Genomic DNA, 18,438 nt, shown 5'->3' on the forward strand with positions numbered 1-18,438 from the left:
GGCAGAGCTTCCTTTGCAGCTTCTGACACCCTGACACTTGCTTCTCAGCCAGGAGCTGAGCTACTCCCCACTCTGGGTAGTGCCTAGGAAGCAGCTCTTGCACCTCCTCTCTCCCCAGTCCTAAGTCTGATTTGATTAGTTGGATCTAGAGTCTTTTTCAGGCAGCAGGCCTGAAAAAGACCCAGATCTAAAGAAATGCAAACTCTTTTCCAAACCTGCAAACGAGTTTATTTTAACAGCTCAAGTGGCATCACATTCCTCATTGGTATGTCCAATCTGGCAGTAATGCGCTTGCTGAGTGTTTGCCTAATGGTTAACATCCTTTCCTTATTAAGCAAAACATCTGAAGTGATTATAGTTTATTTACAACCAAAGTGGGCTTAAATGAGATCCCATTCCTCTCCCTTCTCCGCTGTTGGGCGGTCAGCCAGCACACAGGCAGCCACTTTTGTCTGAGGAGGGCTTGGTCCTGGAGCTGGAAGAGACAGAAATCAGCACCAGGATGTCTCCACCATGTGGCAGTGACAGAGCCCTGCATGTCAGGTACGAGACAGAAATCCTGCAAGGAACCTTGGCTGGTGCTGCTTTTGCTGTGACCAAGTGGGGGCTCTTGAGACCTCATTCCATCTCCCCCCCCCCGCCATGCCCCTTAGAGTGGACTCAGCCAAGCACAGAGCATACCCTCTTGCGGCACTTCTGGGTGCTCCAGGGAGGCCATGCAGCAACAAGTCCTGTGCAGGTCACACACACTCCAACAATGTCCCGGGGGGGGAAAGGCAGTGCCCTTCCCCTGGGCTCCAAGAACACAAGCAGAATGTCCTGGCAGGCTTTAGCCCCCATCAAAAGGGCCAGATAGGTGGTGAAGGACAAGCTGTCCCTCTGCCTGGGCCCTTGGAGAGCCACTGCTGCAGTCAGAGGAGACAATCCTGGGCTCGACGGGTGTGTGTAAACCCGGTGCAGCTCTTCTGATGTTAGATACATTTGGTGGCTGCAATCCTGTAATGCAATTTAGGGTGGGGAAATCTGGGAGCTGTAATTCAAATAGCCATTTGCCTTGTCAGTTGCTGGGGACAATAACAGCATTTCCATTGTGGGTTGTTATCAATGGGGCTGATGCTCTGCTCAGCCTTGTCAGCCCTGTGTGTGCGCGCGCATGCGTGCATTTGTGTTCAGGGGGTGGGGGGAGGAGTCAGAGGTTGGCTGATCTGCAGACAGGGCTCTGACAAGCTTCGTAGCACCAGGTTTCCAAGCTTGAATAAATCCTTCTAATGGCAGTTTGTATCTGGAGCTTTCCTGCAATCCACCCTTATATTAAGGATGAAAGAAAAAATACTGAGGCTACTGTGGAGCAAATCAAGTTCCTTGGCTCTGCAACAGCTGCCTCGCTAGCAACTTACATCCTGGCACAAGGAGGCAGCATAGCCCAGCAGTTTCACATTCTCCAGCACTCAGCCCGGTTCAGTGTCCCTTGGAATAAGGTCACTGGGGGCTTGTTGGCATTCTGTGATACCTGTGTTTATTTACAAATACACAGGTTGAGTATACATGAAGATTCGCAGCTTAACACTCCAACATACACCCCCCCCCCCATTCCTAAGCTATTTAGAGTGGCGAGAAAATGTTTGTAAACCGTAATGCTAATTATGGAAATTCCATAGTTTTACCATTTCATTTCATTCCGTATATTTCTATACTGCTCCATAGCCGAAGCTCTCTGGGTGGTTCACAAAAATTAAAAACCATTAAAACACATTATACATAAAACAGATAGCACACACATAACACATATCTAAAACAATTTAAAACCATCAGTCAGAGACCATCCAGGCAGGACCTGATAAAAAAAAACTATATGCTGCCAAATGCCTGAGAGAAGAGGGCAGTTTTAACCTAATGCTGAAAAGATGAATGCTGGTGCCAGGCAGGCCTCGTCAGGGAGATCATTCCATAAATGGGGGGCCGCCACTGAGAAGAGCCTCTCCCTTGTTGCTCCGCTTTGAGCCATGATAGCCTTTGTGAATCAAAACCAGTCCTTTCCTAAATATCCAATAGAGTTTATATTAACCAACTTCATGTCTTGTGAAATAAAGCAATGTATAAATTAGGCCAACAATGAGTACTTAAGAGTCTGGGTATTTGCAAAAATAAGTGAACCCCTGGTTGCATCAGCTCAAAGGGAATGTCAAGAATGGGTTCATAGTAGTGGGAGCCATGAGGGCCGCTGGGGTAGTCAGGTACAAAGCAGCCACCTGGAGGTTGATTGTTTTTAGCTGTTTCTCAGCCCTGCAGCTCAAGGCCACAGTTTGCTCAGACTAATTGGGGAAATGATAACAGCGTGCCTGGTGGGAAGATAAACCTCTTTGGAGGGTGGGGTGGGGTGTCCTGCGCTTGGGTTTAGATTGGGTGCTTCAAATCCGCCTGGAGTTGCTAGGGCTGGGCAATAAAAGGAGGGCTAAGGAAGGGGCAGGTGTCTCTTCTGGGCCCTGACTGCATTAGGGTGTGCTGCTGGCCGACGGCTATCCTGGGAGGCCGGTACTTCGGTATGTATAGGATAGACTAGCTAGCTTATTGCTTTGCTCCAGGGAGGGTGTGCCTTGGTGATTGGCGCTTCTGGTTTTGCTTAGAGTTTTGTACCTTGCTTGTAATTTCCTGTGCAACCTACCACCTCTCCCTGTTCCTTCCTCTTTGTTCCTTTCCCCTAATAAACTTTTATCCAACTTTCAGTTGGTGTGTTGTGTCCTGAATAACTTCAGTGCTAAATACAATGCCTGTTGGCCTGGGAGGGAGCTACTGGGTTAATTCTGGGAGAACTTGTGGCCAAGTTGGGCCTGGTCTACCTTGCAGGGTTGTTGGGGGTAAAACAAGCAATCCTTCACAGGGAATAATTAGGATCAGGTGTTTAATTAGGTAGATCTTCGGGGGTGAGTTTGGGAGGCCCCATGTATAAAAGGAGCAGAAACTTTGTGAGTTTGGTCTTCACCATGCAGTTGTGTGGAAACATGTTATGCCACAATCAAAAGACATCTCTGAAGACCACAGAAAAGCAGTTATTGCCGCTCATCAGGCTAGAAAAGGTTACAAAACCTAAGGATTTGGAGCTCCACCAATCCACTGTCAGACAGATAGTCTACAAATGGAGAAGGTTCAAGACCAATGATTCAGTGATCAGCAAAAGACTGAACAAGAATGGCATTCATGGGAGGATAGCCCGGAGGAAACCACTGCTCTCTAAAAAGAACATTGCTGCCTGTCTGAAGTTCGCTAAAGGTCACACAGATGATCCCCAAGACTTTTGGAACAATGTTCTCTGGACGGATGAGTCAAAGGTAGAACTCTTTGGCTTCAGTGAGAAACGTTACGTTTGGCAAAAAACGAATGCCAAGTTCAAACAAGAACCTCATTCTAGCTGTCAAGCATGGTGGTGGGAACATGATGGTTTGGGCCTCCTTTGCAGCCTCAGGACCTGGATGGCTTGCCATCCTTGACACAACCATGAATCCTGCAGTGTATCAGAAGGTTCTAGAGGAGAATGTCAGGCCATCCATCCGTGAGCTGAAGCTGAACTGAAAGTCGGTCGTGCAACAAGACAATGATCCTAAACATACAAGCAGATCTACAAAGGAATGGCTGTGGAAGAAGAAATGTGTTTTAGAATGGCCTAGGCAAAATCCAGACCTAAGCTCCATCGAAATGTTGTGGCAGGACCTGAAGCGAGCTGTTCAAGCAAGGAAGCCCTCAAATATCACTGAGCTGAAGCAGTTCTGTTAGGAGGAATGGGCCAAAATTCCTCAAAACTGATGCGAGACACTGCCAAACAGTTACAGGAAATGCTTGCTTGAAGTCATTGCTGCTTGGGGGGGGGGACACGACCAGGCACGGCATCGAATGGTTCACACACTTTTTCACACATGGATATTGAATGTTGAATCAGTTGTGGATAAATAAACGTTGAAAAAGCATGTTTGTATGGCATTTGTTTAATCAGGTTACCTACTGTTGTTTAGGATTTGGGGGTTCGATTAAGGTCTAATAACATTTTAGGTTAGAAATGTGTGACAATCATAAGGGGTTCAAAAACTTTTTCTCACCACTGTAGCTCTCTGACCCTCAGCCTGCCCTTTCTGCCTCCAGGATACAAGTTGCTTGCTTTTACACATCTTTTTTCTCCCAGGCCAGGAGGACAAAAGGATGAATCTCATTCATTCATTATATTTCTACAACACCCCATAGCCAAAGCTCTCTGGGTGGTTCCCATTTTCCTGGTGCATTCACAAAGGTAGCAGCTGAGTTGATAAGCACCAACTTAACTGTCAGTTAAGGAGTAGGATCAAACCAGGTTTTCTCTTAAACTGTCTCCTTGTCCCCCACTAATCCTCCATCTTTTACTAACAGTCACTGGATTGGAAGGGATCTCCGAGAGATCATTCAGTCCAGCCTCAATCCCATAATAGTCTTATCTGAACAAGGCAACGCATACTGTGACTTCCTACTCTTGGACTCTGTGCAGTTAGATGCAAGCTGCACCCATTACGAAGCTGGCTGCTGCAGTGAAAAGGAGCAGGATTTTCCCCTGGCTGCTGCAGAGGGAGAGAAGGGAAGCAGGCCCGCTCCATACAGGGCCATCTCAAGATATTTTGGCGCCCCAGTCCATGCTACCGCTATTAGTTCCTGAACAGCATGAAATGGGGGGGCACACAAGTTTCCTGGGATACTGATAGCTTCTATTTTTAATTTATTTCTTAATATAGCAACATTTATCTGTCACTGTACTGTACAGTGCTTGGTGGGATAATTCACACAGCCACACAAAAGCATTTCTTTGGACACATTATTCTGTTCCACAAATAACTCCCACTGCAGAAAACCAAGTGACTTTGAGATCATGAGAGCAAAACAGTGGGGTGGGAATCCACACAAGATGATGATGATGGTATCTTCACAGCAACAACACAGAAAAGCCTTTGGAACCCAGCAGCAACCCATTGCAAAAAGAGGCACTGAGTGATTATAATAATGATAATCTCAGAACCACACAGAAAAGCATCCCAAACCCAAAACTCTTTTAGTGAGCATCTTCACAGCCACCCCTCTCCATAACTCCTAAGTAGTAACAGTGAGAAGCAGCACGTACAAACATCTAGCTTATGCATCTCTACACATATGTAAGGTGGACTGGATTACTCAGAAGTAATTGCCCAAACAAACACATTAAATACCCCCCCAACCCAAAAGGGAATGAATAAAAAAATACAATAAAATAGGAATGCAACATTCCTACCTTCTGGCTGCTATTTTAGCTGTACTGCCAGCTATTGGGGGGGGGGGGGGCAGGGCCCACTGGGCAAGATGCCCCCCCCCCCCAGCTGCTCTGCTATTTTGTCCCTGCTCCATCCTGGTCAATCGGCCTGTTGCTTGGTCCTGCCCTCCTCCCATGATGCAGCAGCAGGAAGGGAACAAATGGGTTCCTTTCTTTTAAAAAGGTTTTTACAAAGGTTGTCAAAGGCAAGGTACAGTGAACCAAACAAGCTGTGTAAAAACATTTTTGGGATAGGGAAAAGGTTAGGAAAAGGGAAGAATTTGTTCCCTCCCCACCCCCCAAATCTTCTACCTCCTCACCAGCAATGAGAGCAGGTGTAGATGGCTGTGGCATAGTGTGTCAACACCCATCCTTGGTTCACTTTCCAGCTCTTCCATATGATCCTGTATGCACTTGCAGCTACAGAGCTGCGTGGGATAAAGATGAGTGTGAACCAGGATGTACATTCAGGGCGCCAGCAACCTGTGTGCATACTGTAGCAATCTGACAGCATGAATTACAAATCAAGATGGGACAACATCCCAAAACGGAGACTGGAGATAAGATGCCTGAGGCAGCTAACAATCTGGTGCCAGGTGGAGAGAAAGAGCAGCCTCACCACACATACTAGGGAAGTTATGAGAACAAACGTGAGGAACTCTACTGCAACTGAGCATGATAGCAATTATTGGGACCAGACAGTGTGTGGACACAAATCTACACTCATCCAAGCATGTTGTGTAATCTCCCCTGCAGTCCTGCCAAAAGAAGAGGTAAGATTCAAAGGAAGTTCCTTAGAGCAATACTGTCATTTAGGTCAAGATGTAATCAGCCGGGGGGGGGGGGGGAGAGGTATGATGGTCTGCCTCAAGGGATTGATGAATCTGGAGTAAAGAAATTATACTTCACCACCACCATTGCATCTGCTCAGAGTCACCCAGCAGAGCTTTTTCTGGTGGGCAGAGACCTATTACACTCTGGCCCACAAGAAGAGGTGGGCCACTCGATAGCCCACTGTGACCCATTTGCGTGACACTTTGTAGATAAAGTCAACTGCATTCGTGCCGATTTGGACTCCGTAGTTGATACAGGTCCAGTGGACATAACTTTGGCTCCTGCTTTCCGGTTACAGTGGATACTTTTCAAATTGTACAGCCCAAGGATGTGGACAGGATCCTTGGAGAAGCGAGGCCTGCCACTTGTGTGCTGGACCCTTGCCCTTCTTGGGTTATAAAAGCAGCCAGAGGGGGACTGGCTGAGTGGGTAAGGTCAGTGGTGAATGCCTCTTCACAGCAAGATGTGATTCTGTCTTACCTAAGATAAGATCTTTGGTAAAATAAAACCTCCCTGAACCCCACCATGTGGGATAACTTCCAGCCAATCTCCAATATTACATTTTTGGGCAAGGTGCTGGAGCATGTGTTTGCTTCTCAGCTCCAGGGATTTCTGGAAGAAACGGATTGTATAGACCCATTTCAATCTGCCTTCAGGCCTGATTATGGGACAAGGACTGCTTTGGTCACCTTGATGGACGATCTACGCCGGGAACTGGACAGGGGGACTGTGTCCCTGCTGGACCACTCAGTGGCTTTTGATACTACTGACGATGGTATCCTTCTGGGGAATCTGAGACAGGGCTGGGAGGCACTGTCATACAGTGGCTCTGGTCCTTCTCGGAGGGACGATCTCAGAAGGTGCTGCTGGGGGATTCCTGTTCAAGGTCGTGTCCCTCAGGGCTCCATCTTCTGGCTGAACATCAGGAAAAACTTCCTGATTGTTAGAGCAATACGACAATGGAACCAATTCCCTAGAGAGACGGTGGGCTCTCCCACACTGGAGGCATTCAAGACAAGGCTGGACAGAGCCATCTGTCGGGGATGCTCTGACTTGGATTCCTGCACTGAGCAGGGGGTTGGACTGTATGGTCCTATAGGCCCCTTCCAACCCTACGATTCTATTATCCTCCATGCTATTCAACATATATGTGAAACCGCTGGGAGGATTGTCCTAAGTTTTGGGGTTCGGTGTCATCAAATATACTGATGACACCCAACTCTCTCTCCTTTCCATCCAAATCCAAGGAAGCTGTTCTGGTTCTAGACCAGCAACTGATGTCAGTAATGGACTGGATGAGAGCAAACCAACTGAAACGTAATCTGGACAAGACAGAGGTCCTCCTGGTCAGTTGAAAGGCAGATCAGGGAATAGGGACTCAACCTGTGCTGGATGGGGCTACACTCCCCCGAAGGCTCACGGTTTGGGTGTACTTGGATGCCCAGGTCTTGGCAGTGGCCAGGAGTGCATTTGCACCCCTGAGGCTAGTGTGCCATCTGTGCCCATTCCTAGAGACGCCTGATCTGGCCATTGTCACACACACCTTAGTTACGTCCCGTTTGGGCTACTGTAACGCGCTCTATAGGGGGCTGCTTTTGAAAAACATTCAGAAACTTCAGCTAGTCCTGAATGCTGCAGCCAGACATTTGACTGGGGCCAGTTACAGGGAGCACGTGACCCCCCTTGTTACAGGGGTTTCAGGGGCCGCTGGTCTCTTCCCAGGCAGAATTCAAAGTCCTGAAATACAAAGCCCTATATGGCTCGGGACCAGGCTACTGAAAGACCATCTTCTCCCATATGAGCCTATCAAGGAACCTGTTGCCCAAATGGTCCTTGGTGGGGGGTGCACTTCACACACTCCTCCAGCCATTTTGTCAGGGAGGATGCCTCCCCCCTCCCCCGCTACACAAGTGCATGGAGGGATTGCTCCATTCACCTGCAAAAAAAGTGGGGCGGGGGGAATAGCTTGGCAGGAGCCTTAGCTACTCTTGAAAGTGGTCGTGTGGGTGCCATGTTGGAGAGCTCTGCATGGAAGTTTATTCCATAATAAATGTTAGTCTTTAAGGTTCCATGTTGGTTTTGCTACTTTTAAACCACAAATTTTCTAAGATTATTAAAATGCCAAATCATAACCACTAAAAAACCCAACCCCCAAATACAGCACCATCAATGCCACCTCCAGCAGTGTTAGTCCTCAATATCCTGGTAAGGTGGCTGGAGAGCTTTTCCAAAAGTCCTTGGGAATGGCCATTTGTGAGCATCCCACGGGACTATGTTCTACAGCATCAGGGCCACTGCTGAGAAGGCCTTGCTCCACAAAGACCCAAAACGACACTCCCATGTCCCACAAACACGCCTTTGTTTCAAGCCAGATGCTCCTTCTGGCTTGAACCAAGAGCGCTCACGCAGCTCATTTCAACTCAACTTGCTCCTAACATTCAGGTGAATTGTGTTTCAGGGGTTGGATCTGCCACCCTTAATAGTGCCCCACACCTACCATCTGGGGTGGCCTCAAGAGGGGGTGGTCCTGTGGGAGGCAGCACTAGTTTATCCCTCATACATCTATCACTCCTCTTTTGCCATGCTGGGAAAAAGATTCCTCACCATACTGGCTGAACAGCCTGCCTGTAGCCACTCTCTTGAGACAGTCCATCCTGCTATCACCATTTGGCATAAACGAATCTTCTGAGGCCACCAGACTCCATTGATGTCCTCATTTGGAACGGTCTCTACTTTTCAAAGGCAGTAAGGCTGCCAGCCCTGTATGCAGTTCCTGTTGAGAGCAGCAGCTTGGTGGGGTCACCAACATCTCTGCTAATTTGCTGGATATGAATCATAGAATCACAGAATAGTAGGGTCGGAAGGGGCCTACAAGGCCATCGAGTCCAAGTCCCTGCTCAATGCAGGAATCCAAGTCAGAGTATCCCTGACAGATGGCTGTCCAGCCTCGTGACAGGCTCTCTAAACAGTGGCTGGGCCAGGACAGCAGCCTCCATCGCCAGTGTCTCAAGCTGCCTTTCCATTGCTGAAGAGGAAAGCCAATGCTGGATCCAAGCCCAGCTATTGGGACAACCTCCCCCAATTCAGGGGAGTGGATCTTTCAGCACACTTGGGCTCTCACTTGCAAATCTTTGAGCCAAGTTATGCCTTCTGGACCTCTACCCCAGCAGCCACCAACAGCTCTGTGGACTGCCAGGGGCTCTTTTCTCTTGTCCTCACTTCTTGGCACTTTTCACTGCTTGCCATCACTGCAAAGGAGGTGGCCATTTTTTCCCACAATCCTAGCCCATTGTGAATCAACCATTCAGGGTGAGGAATCCTGGCATAAGCATACCATATTAACCTCAATAACCCTGTATGGCAGGCTAGCTGAGAATGGGCAAAGGTCACCCAGTAAGTGACACGGCCAAAGTAAGATCTGAACAATGGTCTCCCTGGCCCAAATCCGACCTTCTATACAAGTCTCCCCCAAGCCAGTACCCTCCAGATGCTTTGCCCTTCAATTCACACCCTCCCTCACCATGTGCCATGCTGGCTGAGGATGCTGGGAACTGTGATTGAAAAACACCAGAAGGGCACCAGGTTGGGGAAGACTGCACTGTCCCTGGTTGTCTTTGCTGTTGTTTTGCGGCTCTGTGCATTTGCTCAGTCATTGGGAGCTACTGGGCTGCAAGCTGTTTGCTCCTCACCATCTGCTTTAGGCTTTTGGTACGTGGAGATCTGGCTTCTTGCACAGGTTGATCTGACAAGTGGGTCAGATCATGTTTTGGAAAGTAGTTGGGCCTGGATGGCCCATTTGCTCCCTTCTTGAGATTCTTTCAAGAATTGCCCTTCTTATCCAGTTTTCAGGAATAAGATACCAACTGCAGCTCAGGGTAGTTCTTCAGGGGTCTCCGATTCCAAGGAGCTGATTTCTACTTCTACTTCCCAGCTTTGCCTTTTCCTCCTCCCTCTTCCTAGAATGATTTTTTTTAAATATTCCATTTGTCTTTAATAAGTTGTTCTTCAATAAAAGGCCTCATATGGGATAATTCTATTAAAGTTTTTTATGTGACAGGGTTGCATGAGCAGAACCTGATGCTTCTATTTCATTACCACAAGTTGTGTTTCGCTCTGTAACAAATTCCAATCCATCCTCTACTTTATTCTCAACCTAATGTGTGCAGTGGTTTTGGGTTACTGCCTCAGCAAGGCACACAACTCTGCCTAATTGCTTTCAGACCTGCAGCTGGGTCCAGCCTGAGCCGGACAGGGCTTGCAGCCGCTCTTTGCCTTCCTAGAGCAAGGGCACCTCTGACCCCATGTTAGGTCCCCAGAGACTCTCCAGCAAAAATCACAAACAGCGCCTTGGGTGATGCTGCCAGGAAAGCACAGCAGACATCCCCCCAGAGTGGTGTGGGAAGCAATCCTGGGGAGCAGCAACCACAAAGACGAAGCAGCCCTGACTACAGGAACAGGAGAGGGCTCATGGGCACTGCAAAATTTTCAGGTTGTACGGGAAAATTCTCCAATACAAATCAGGTTCATTTGCATCAGAAAATGTTCTGATGGAGATTTAATTTAGCATGTTTATTTTAATTATATTTTGTAAACAAAGATAAAGTACCCCATGCTAATTTTTGTCCCAATACCCAGAAGTATTTGATCTCAAATATTTGAGGAAAAAATTATAGCATGTTTAAATTGATTTAAATGTTATATTAAGTATAATTTTTTATTGAAACACATTTAAAAATTTCAAGACAATAGCATATACTTCCCTTACATTATTTAAATTTAAGGAAACAAAGATACTGAAAACTGTTGAGACACTAATTTTAGCAGCCCAAAGAAATGTCCATAATATGCTGACAACCACTCACCTATTTCAACAGAGTTCAACTCTCTTCTACTAAGTTTGTTGGGGCACCTTCAGTTTCACTTTCCTTATTAATTAGTTCCATTCCACTCCGAGACATGTATGTATTCTCTCACATACTTGTTAACAACAGTCCCCCGAAAAACCTTAATTTGAAACTGCCACACTTTCCTAACTGCATTTGCAACTGGCATTCATTCATTTTTACTAACGAAGTTATGGAATGGAAAGTTTTCCACAGAAAAATAAAGCCTTGGAAATTTTTCTGCCCCACATCACTGCCCCACAAGGCGTCTGGTAGCCTTCCAAGGTGTCACCAGTGGATGCTGGTTTTGCTGCAACCAACTAGCACCACTGCTGATCTCCTGGAAGTTGAATGTCTTTGGAGAGGCCCCAAACTCTCACCACATCATAGCTGTGGAGCTGATTCAGGTGTAAGAAGAGATGTTTTGGAGAAGCAACACATTCACCTGCTGCCTGTCAGCACTTTGAAGGATACTTTGACAGAGAATTTTAGAATCATGAAATCCTTTTATTTAATTGACTGAAAGATCTGCTTTCAACAAAATGGATGTTTGGTTTAAAAACAGCTATCCTGCTCTCTACTAATGCATTCATGTCAGAGCCAGAATAACCTTATTGTCTAAAGACCATATATCCTGCCTTTCTAAACCGAAGTGTGCTCAAGGCGGTTTGAAATAACCTACCAGAAGAAAGCCCATTCCCCTGATGCACGTTCCACGGCTGTGGAATCTCCCTCTCCAAGGGCTGCAGAGCAGGGGTGTCTCTTTCCAGCTGGACAGAAAGAGAAGGGCTAGACCACTGCAACCACTGCAAAACGCTTCCTCCTCCTGCCAAGGCCTTTGTAAGGAGATCTGCTAGCACCCGCCCTCCCATGGAGAACTGCCATGGGACCCTTTGTTGTTTTTGCTCCAACAGACTAACACGACTCCCTCTGGAAATTTGGGCACAGAAATGACACGTCTCTTTGCCCATCTTGAGCAGCAGCAAGAAAATAAGAATGCCCTGCACTACAGGCCCATGTAATTGGGCTGGAAGTAGAATTAGAAAGGGGAGGGATGAGGAACTGGGCTAGCTACATCTGGTTCCGGCATCCAGGGAAACTCTTGTGCCAGCACCATTGAAATGAATGGGAATTGCAAATTCATTTCGATATTTATTTTGCAGGCAAAAACACAAAGAAGTTTTTGTGTTTCACTGAAATTCACTGAACTGAAATTCACTGTAGGTTGCATGCATACCGTCTTGGCCCTGGGCTAGTCAAGAAATAACACAGAGACAGGAATTCTGGTGACTTTCTTCGCAGGATTCTTGTGAGGGAAAATGATGCAAATTAGCAGTATGATGGAAATGATTGTAACTTGAGTCTGCTTTTCAAGGCAAACAGCACTTTCACCAGCAGCAGCAAAAAGCTGTGGGAGAAACAAGGCATCAAAGCCCAATTCATCCCTGCCAAGCAATTCCTCCTCTTTGGCAACCCTTCACCTGGCCTGTATCCCCCACTGCTTCTTTGCTTCAGCTGTAGACAAAACTTTGAGGGCACAAAATCAATTTTTATTTTCAAAGAGACGCTCACCAGAAATTGTGATGACTGGCGCAAAAGGCAAGGATCCATGACTGCTGCTTTTGCATGGTCTTCATGTCCAGTCCAGGGGCACCACTGGCCTGCACGAGTAGAATCTGGACCTGTGTACCTTCTGCTTACAGGGCTGCAAAGCTCCATCCAAAGTAAGCGCAGGCCTCACGTGACAGTGAGCTGCCCTGTAAAACTGGCCGATCTCTGTAGGCAAGTAATCACATATGCTCACACAGCTTCCCGGAAGAAAGCGACCTTCAGCAACACATCTGAAACAGGTAAGAGGGTTCTTTTGGCGAACTGACAATCCCAAGCAAACACTTCCTAGGTGCCACTTAGGCCAAATCCCTAAAGCAGTGCCACTTTCCACAGATCAGCACTGGTCCAGGTGTGAACCTGCTCAAAGGCTGTTCCTAGCCATTGGCTAAGTCCACTGGATCAAGGTCTCCGGTCTAAAGCTTACCTCTTCCTCCAAATCTTACCTCTCAGCTTCAGCAACCCTCCTCCCCCCAGTTCCAAAATACAGGGATCATAACAGCAAAGGTGCTTGGAACATTCTAAAAGGATTATACACTCATAGAATAGAATAATAGGGTTGGAAGGGGCCTACAAGGCCATCGAGTCCAACCCCCTGCTCAATGCAGGAATCCAAGTCAGAGCATCCCTGACAAATGGCTGTCCAGCCTCATCTTGAAGGCCTCCAGTGTGGGAGAGCCCACCAAATTATAATGAATAATTATTATTTATATCCATAAATAAAGCCTCCATATGGAAAGGTAGCATACATCTGGCTTGTAGACACTAGGGCCCTAGTTGGCTATTCCACCCCACCACCAGTGTCAAGCTCCTCATCAGTATTACCTTCTACAACGTTTTGGAGGCCATGATGCAGCACCTGCTCCCAGGCCTTGGGGAGAGCTTGCATCTCTGTAAGGTTCTCATACCTGACCTGAAGCAGGAGTAGCTTGACCTCCAGGTATCTTGCCAGCTGTTAAGGACAGATGGGCCCAAGCACGCTGGCAATTTGTCCCCACCCCTTCCCCTCCATCAACATGGGAAGAGCCCAAAGAGGCACACAGCAGAGGGACAAAGAAAGTGGCCTGGAAGCTTTTCAGGAGTGATGAGAAGAGCTCAACCCCACCTCCACTGAAGGAGACCATTTCTGGGGGGGTCTCCATCTGCCTCCCTTGAAAGTCTTATCTCTTGTGCAAGTGGAATGGCCTGGTAACAGCCAGGAAGACATTGAGGCTGGGGCCTTGCAACTCCCCCAAGGAGGTAACTGAATCCAGTCCCTGACTGCAAGGCACACAATCCAGAGCTGGAGAGGACACAGATTCTGCCGTGCTATGTCTTCTTTTACGGACTCGTGCTTTATTGCTTATTTAGGACAGCGGGATCTTGCCAATGCAAAGCTCTTGCAAAGGATACACGTGGTGGTAAAACCCCTCAACATCCAGCAGCCACTCTAGCATGTCTGCCAACGAGGGGCAGAGGACAGAGCGCTGGAAGGCGCTCCCCGGGCACAGACCATTGCCCGGCTGCTCACACAGCAGGAGAACACCAGCCACGCCAGCGCCAACAGCATCCCGCACCTTCTGAAGTTCCAGTCTATGCAAAACAAAAGCTGGGTCAGACTCAGACCATTTACCCAGAGCTACTGATTGACCGATTCAGTTGTTGGTTAGTATTCTAACACCACTTTTCAACTGTACAGTTCCAGCAACAAAAAGATGTGCAGATGATTTATCCTAAGACTTTTGCACTTCTGCTATAATGTCTGAAGGGCAGCTAACACAAGCTCAAGATGGGAAGTTCCCATCTGGAGGTAGAAGACTTTTGGCTGATCCTGTAACACCAATGCTTGCTGACATAGACAATTTGTCGCATCTCCAAAGAAAAACTCAGCATTAACAGAGATGTTATCAAAACTTGGAATAGCTCAACAGTGGAAAACATGCTGAGGTCACCTCTGAATTGCCACACAGCTTACTGGGCAGCCAGAGACAAGTTGCTCAGTCTGAGCTACCACATTAGACTGTTATAAAAATAAATGAAATAAGAACACAGCGCCCTCCCCCCTTTTACACTGGAAAATGGTGCAGAAATGACCTATTTAGGGTGCAACCCTATGAAGAGAGTCACCAGCCTCTGAACTTGGAGGCTGCCGACTATCCTACAGAGGGCAGCTGGAATGCGGAGGGGACCCTCTCCTCCGTGCTCCAGCCGCCCTGCATTTTCGGCTGCATGCCCAATTTTGTACATCTAGCTGGGGCCGTTGGAGCGGAAGGAGGGGAGGCTGCGTAGCATAGGAAGCCGTGTAAAGAGGCTTCTGCTGTCAACTCCCCTCCCCTGGGGCACCCTCTTTTCGCCCTCTCCGCGCTCCGTTTGTGAGCACGGAGAAGCAGAGGGCACAGAGAGAACCGTGCCGGCTACGAGGGGGCAGGGCGGTTTTTAGGAACCAAGCTCAGAGCCCTGGCTCCGACTTTGGTTCCCAGAAACCAAAAAATCCCATGGCCCTCTAAACAGAGTCTAGTGGCTGTGGGATTGCTCTCTTCATTTACTTGCAAGATGCCACAGACCACAATGAAAGAGAACAGACAGTAATAAATAATTCCACCATAGCAGTAGAAAATTTTGCAGTCTAGGAAATGATTTGCAGAGGAAAGCGTAATGCTTCTGACATTCTGCATCATCCACCCAGAGGACCCCCCGCACCCGCAAGGCAAGGAAACTGCTGCCCTTACAGCCTGTTCTGCTGCAGCTCTCTTAGCAAAGCCTCCACTGAACATCGCTGCTTGTGCCGGAGCCTCTCTGGTAGACCGGGGAAGTCTCCCAGTGGGGTATGGGCAAAGGCAACCCTTTGGGAGGCCTGCATCTGCTCTGCCAGGCTGGCCAGGGAATCGAGGAGGTGTGTGCAGCCAGCCAGCGCCCTCTTCCAGGCCTCGTGCTGCTCCTGGAGGACACAAAAGCACTTCTGCAGCAAGCCGTGGATGGTGTGCAGGATCGCTGAGCCTTCAGAAGTCATCCTGGGGACAAAAAACAGAATGCAGGCCAAGCAGGGCCCTTGCAACAAGGCTCCAGCTGTGCCAGGCTTCACTCTCCCAGGTGAAGGGAATGCAGTGCCTCACATACCCACTTCCCCTCCCACCCAGATAATTTGAGCCTCGCTGAGTTGCACTGCCTCTCCCCACCCCTGCCCCCTGGCTTCTCACACACCTACATCATTCCAGAGCGTTGAACTGTTCTTGAGCAGAGACTTGTTTTAAGTATTTGCTTGTAGAGTGTCAGACACAATGACGGGACTTAAAATAGAACTCTAATAATAGAAGCAAGGTGAATGTAAATTTATGATTAAAATAACACAAAATGAATATTTTTTAGAAATTAGCTATACTGCATTCTTTTAAAAATTGACATGGTTTAAAATGAAATGCTAATTTAATACAAACATGTTAAAATCTGCACTTACAAACTCTTAAAATGTAATCATGACCCTGAGTGAAGGAGTACTCGTCTACATAAAAAAGAAACTCAGGAAAAGAATTCGATTTGTGAGATTAACAGTGCAATCCTATACATGATTGCTCAGAAGTAAGTTCTATTGAACTCAGTGGGGCTTACTCCCAGGTAAGTAGTTGTAGGATTACGGCCCCAGTCTGCAATGCTATACACACTTACTTGGGGTTAAGTCTCACTGAGCTCTATGGGCAAGTCTGCAGGTAACGAGAAGCCACTGTGGGGGAATTTTGCAGTGGTGACCACCACTCTGAATATTCAAGCTGTGGCGAGAACACACTGTAGCTTGTTGTTACGTGCAAACCAGAGTGGGTGGGTTGTTGGGGTGCTTGACAAGCCACCTGCAACCCTAATGCTGTGCACTGCTGTTAGGTTTTATTTTGGTTTTTATTGTTATGTTATACTGTAGTTTTAAGTTTTTATAATGTATTTTATGCTTTTAATTGTTGTGAACAGCCCAGAGACCTTCAGCTATTGGGCGGTATAGAAATGTAATAAATAAAACAGAACAGCCCATGGGTTCTGGATGGACACCCCAACAACCCACCCTTGCCAGGCTTGCATGTAACGGCAAGGTACAGCGCGCCCCCGCTGCACTCCGAGCGTTGAAATGGCGGTGGCCACCGCAACAAAAAGCCCCATGGGGAAATTCCCCAGTGGTGACTTCTCGTTACATGCAGATCAGGCCAATGAAACATCTGAATAGGCGTGTGCACAACCGAGCTGCATGTGTTGAGTAGCACACCGACCCGGTTTGCACAATCAAAACAAGCAACCTTGGCTTAAATAATACCAAATGAACCCGGGCAGCATGGCTTATCTGAATAGGAACAACCCTCAAATTACCAGTGGCCTGTTGTAGGGCTGAGTTCTTTCTCCCCAAACAAGCCATGCTGCCCATGCTCGGACAACATGACATGCTGCGCCCAGGCAGGTAATGAGGCAAATGGTGCTTGGCATGCACCAGAGATTAAAACAAGCAACTGTGTCTCATTGAAGCCACGGCAGCTTGTTTGATCATGCAAACTGGCTCAGTAAGTCATGGTTTGTGTTTGTTATTGTCTCGCGCTGGACCCGAAGACTAACATGCAAGTCATCAAGGGTGTAAATCAGATACCACCTGCATTTCATCACCATCGTCCTCCGAAGCCACATGACACTGCATTCCTGTTTTATGACTTCTGAAGGACCCCAGCTCTGCAAGGTTTTTAACCATCAAATTATGAACATTTATGACTACCAGACCTTGCTTGTGAGAAAGTCCTAGGCACGGCCTTTGGGCAAGTTATCTCCCGAACTCGGAGGCCGATGGGGACCCTGTGCAGAGGAGGAGGGGCCGGCCTGCGCTGGTGTTTTTGGCCGATCTAGCTAGGGCCGGGGGAGGGGGGGGAGGGGAGGGGGGCTCGTGTCTCCGCTTTCCCGCCCCCCGTCTCCCCGCCCCGCCGCGAGGGGAGGGGCGGGGAGCGTGGGCTCTGGTGCCGAGGGGGCGCTGCCTCTGGCCTCGGATGCGGCGCGCGGGCTGCCTGCGCCCCGATGCTGCCTAGGGGCCCCGCCGAGGCCGCGCCAGGCAGAGGCTCGTCTCTTCTCCCGCGGCGATGCAATGCTGCTGCGCCTACTTCTGCAGCGGCCTGATCAAAGGCCGCAGGCCGCCTCCTTCCAGGCGCGCGCCCGCGACCAGACTCCGCGCGGCGCAGCCGCTTCCGGCGGTCCAAGCGCCCGTTCCGCGAAGCGCTCGAAGCACGCGCAACGCGCGCCCAGCGCAGCGCACGCGCAGGGCTGGGGCGGCGGAGCGCCGCGGCCGCGTCCTTCGCCGGCGGCCTCGCGGAGCGGCGGCTGCCCCGGCGGCGCGGCGCTGGGCCCGGCCCGTCCGGCGAGGCGCGCGGGCGCGCTCCGCAGGCCTCCCGGGCTCGCGAGGCCCCCGCGGCTCACCTCCCGCCGCGCTTCGGGCTCCGGGCTCCGGGCCCCGCCGGGAGGCGCCGCGCCGCGCCGCGCCCCGCCGGGCCTCGCGGCAGAGCCCGCGCTCCGCGTCGCGGGCGGCGGCGGCGGCCTTCCGGCGGAAGCGAGGCCCGGCGCCGGCCGCGCCCCTTCCGGCGCCACGGCCGCGCCGCCTCGGGGCGCGCGGGGTGCTCCGCGGCGCCCGCAAGCGGGGCGGGAGCGCGGCGGCCCCCGTGCTCCCCGGCACCGGGCCACGCGGGCTCGCTGCCCAGGCCGCGCCGCGCCGCAGGGCGAGCCGCCGCGGAGCGCCCGCCCCTCGCGAAGCCCTCGGCGCCGGGCGCGGACCCCGTCGCTCGACTGCGCGCCGGGCGAGGAAGGTCCCCCTCGGCTGCCCGGAGCCCC

The 18,438-nt window shown here is 49.6% G+C and overlaps 1 protein-coding gene across 18 annotated transcripts; it reads right to left on the reverse strand.

The window, feature by feature from the left end:
- Window positions 1–208: 208 nt before the first annotated feature.
- On the reverse strand, window positions 209–18,136 carry AIRIM (AFG2 interacting ribosome maturation factor). Of its 18 annotated transcripts, none has more exons than XR_014785218.1 (7): window positions 18,031–18,136; window positions 15,802–15,901; window positions 15,330–15,611; window positions 14,014–14,193; window positions 13,447–13,565; window positions 12,586–12,854; window positions 209–475 (listed from the first exon to the last, which is right to left on the reverse strand). XR_014785218.1 is itself a non-coding variant. In XM_084816231.1 (6 exons), exons 2-6 carry the CDS (start codon window positions 15,808–15,810, stop codon window positions 12,647–12,649), a joined length of 711 nt encoding a protein of 236 aa, XP_084672357.1. In that variant the 5' UTR covers window positions 15,811–15,901; window positions 18,031–18,136; the 3' UTR covers window positions 10,175–12,646. The 18 variants fall into 18 exon arrangements, 4 of the variants coding, with proteins under 4 accessions (XP_084672357.1, XP_084672358.1, XP_084672359.1 ...); XR_014785207.1 differs by having other exon boundaries at window positions 210–475; window positions 13,530–13,565; window positions 15,806–15,901; XR_014785214.1 differs by having other exon boundaries at window positions 210–475; window positions 15,806–15,901.
- Window positions 18,137–18,438: the final 302 nt, after the last annotated feature.

This window comes from Heloderma suspectum, chromosome 10, assembly GCF_057233095.1.
Source record: "Heloderma suspectum isolate Gila_16-S chromosome 10, 16-S_ref, whole genome shotgun sequence".
Lineage (NCBI taxonomy): Eukaryota > Metazoa > Chordata > Lepidosauria > Squamata > Helodermatidae > Heloderma > Heloderma suspectum.

What these genes read in the sequence shown, in the direction of transcription:
- AIRIM (XM_084816231.1), bottom strand. An exon ending in GAGGGGTTTTACCACCACGT is followed by an intron (nt 13,566 to 14,013) that starts GTATCCTTTGCA and finishes ACAGCTGGCAAG; the next exon opens with ATACCTGGAGGTCAAGCTAC. An exon ending in CTACTCCTGCTTCAGGTCAG is followed by an intron (nt 12,855 to 13,529) that starts GTATGAGAACCT and finishes TACCTGTTTCAG; the next exon opens with ATGTGTTGCTGAAGGTCGCT.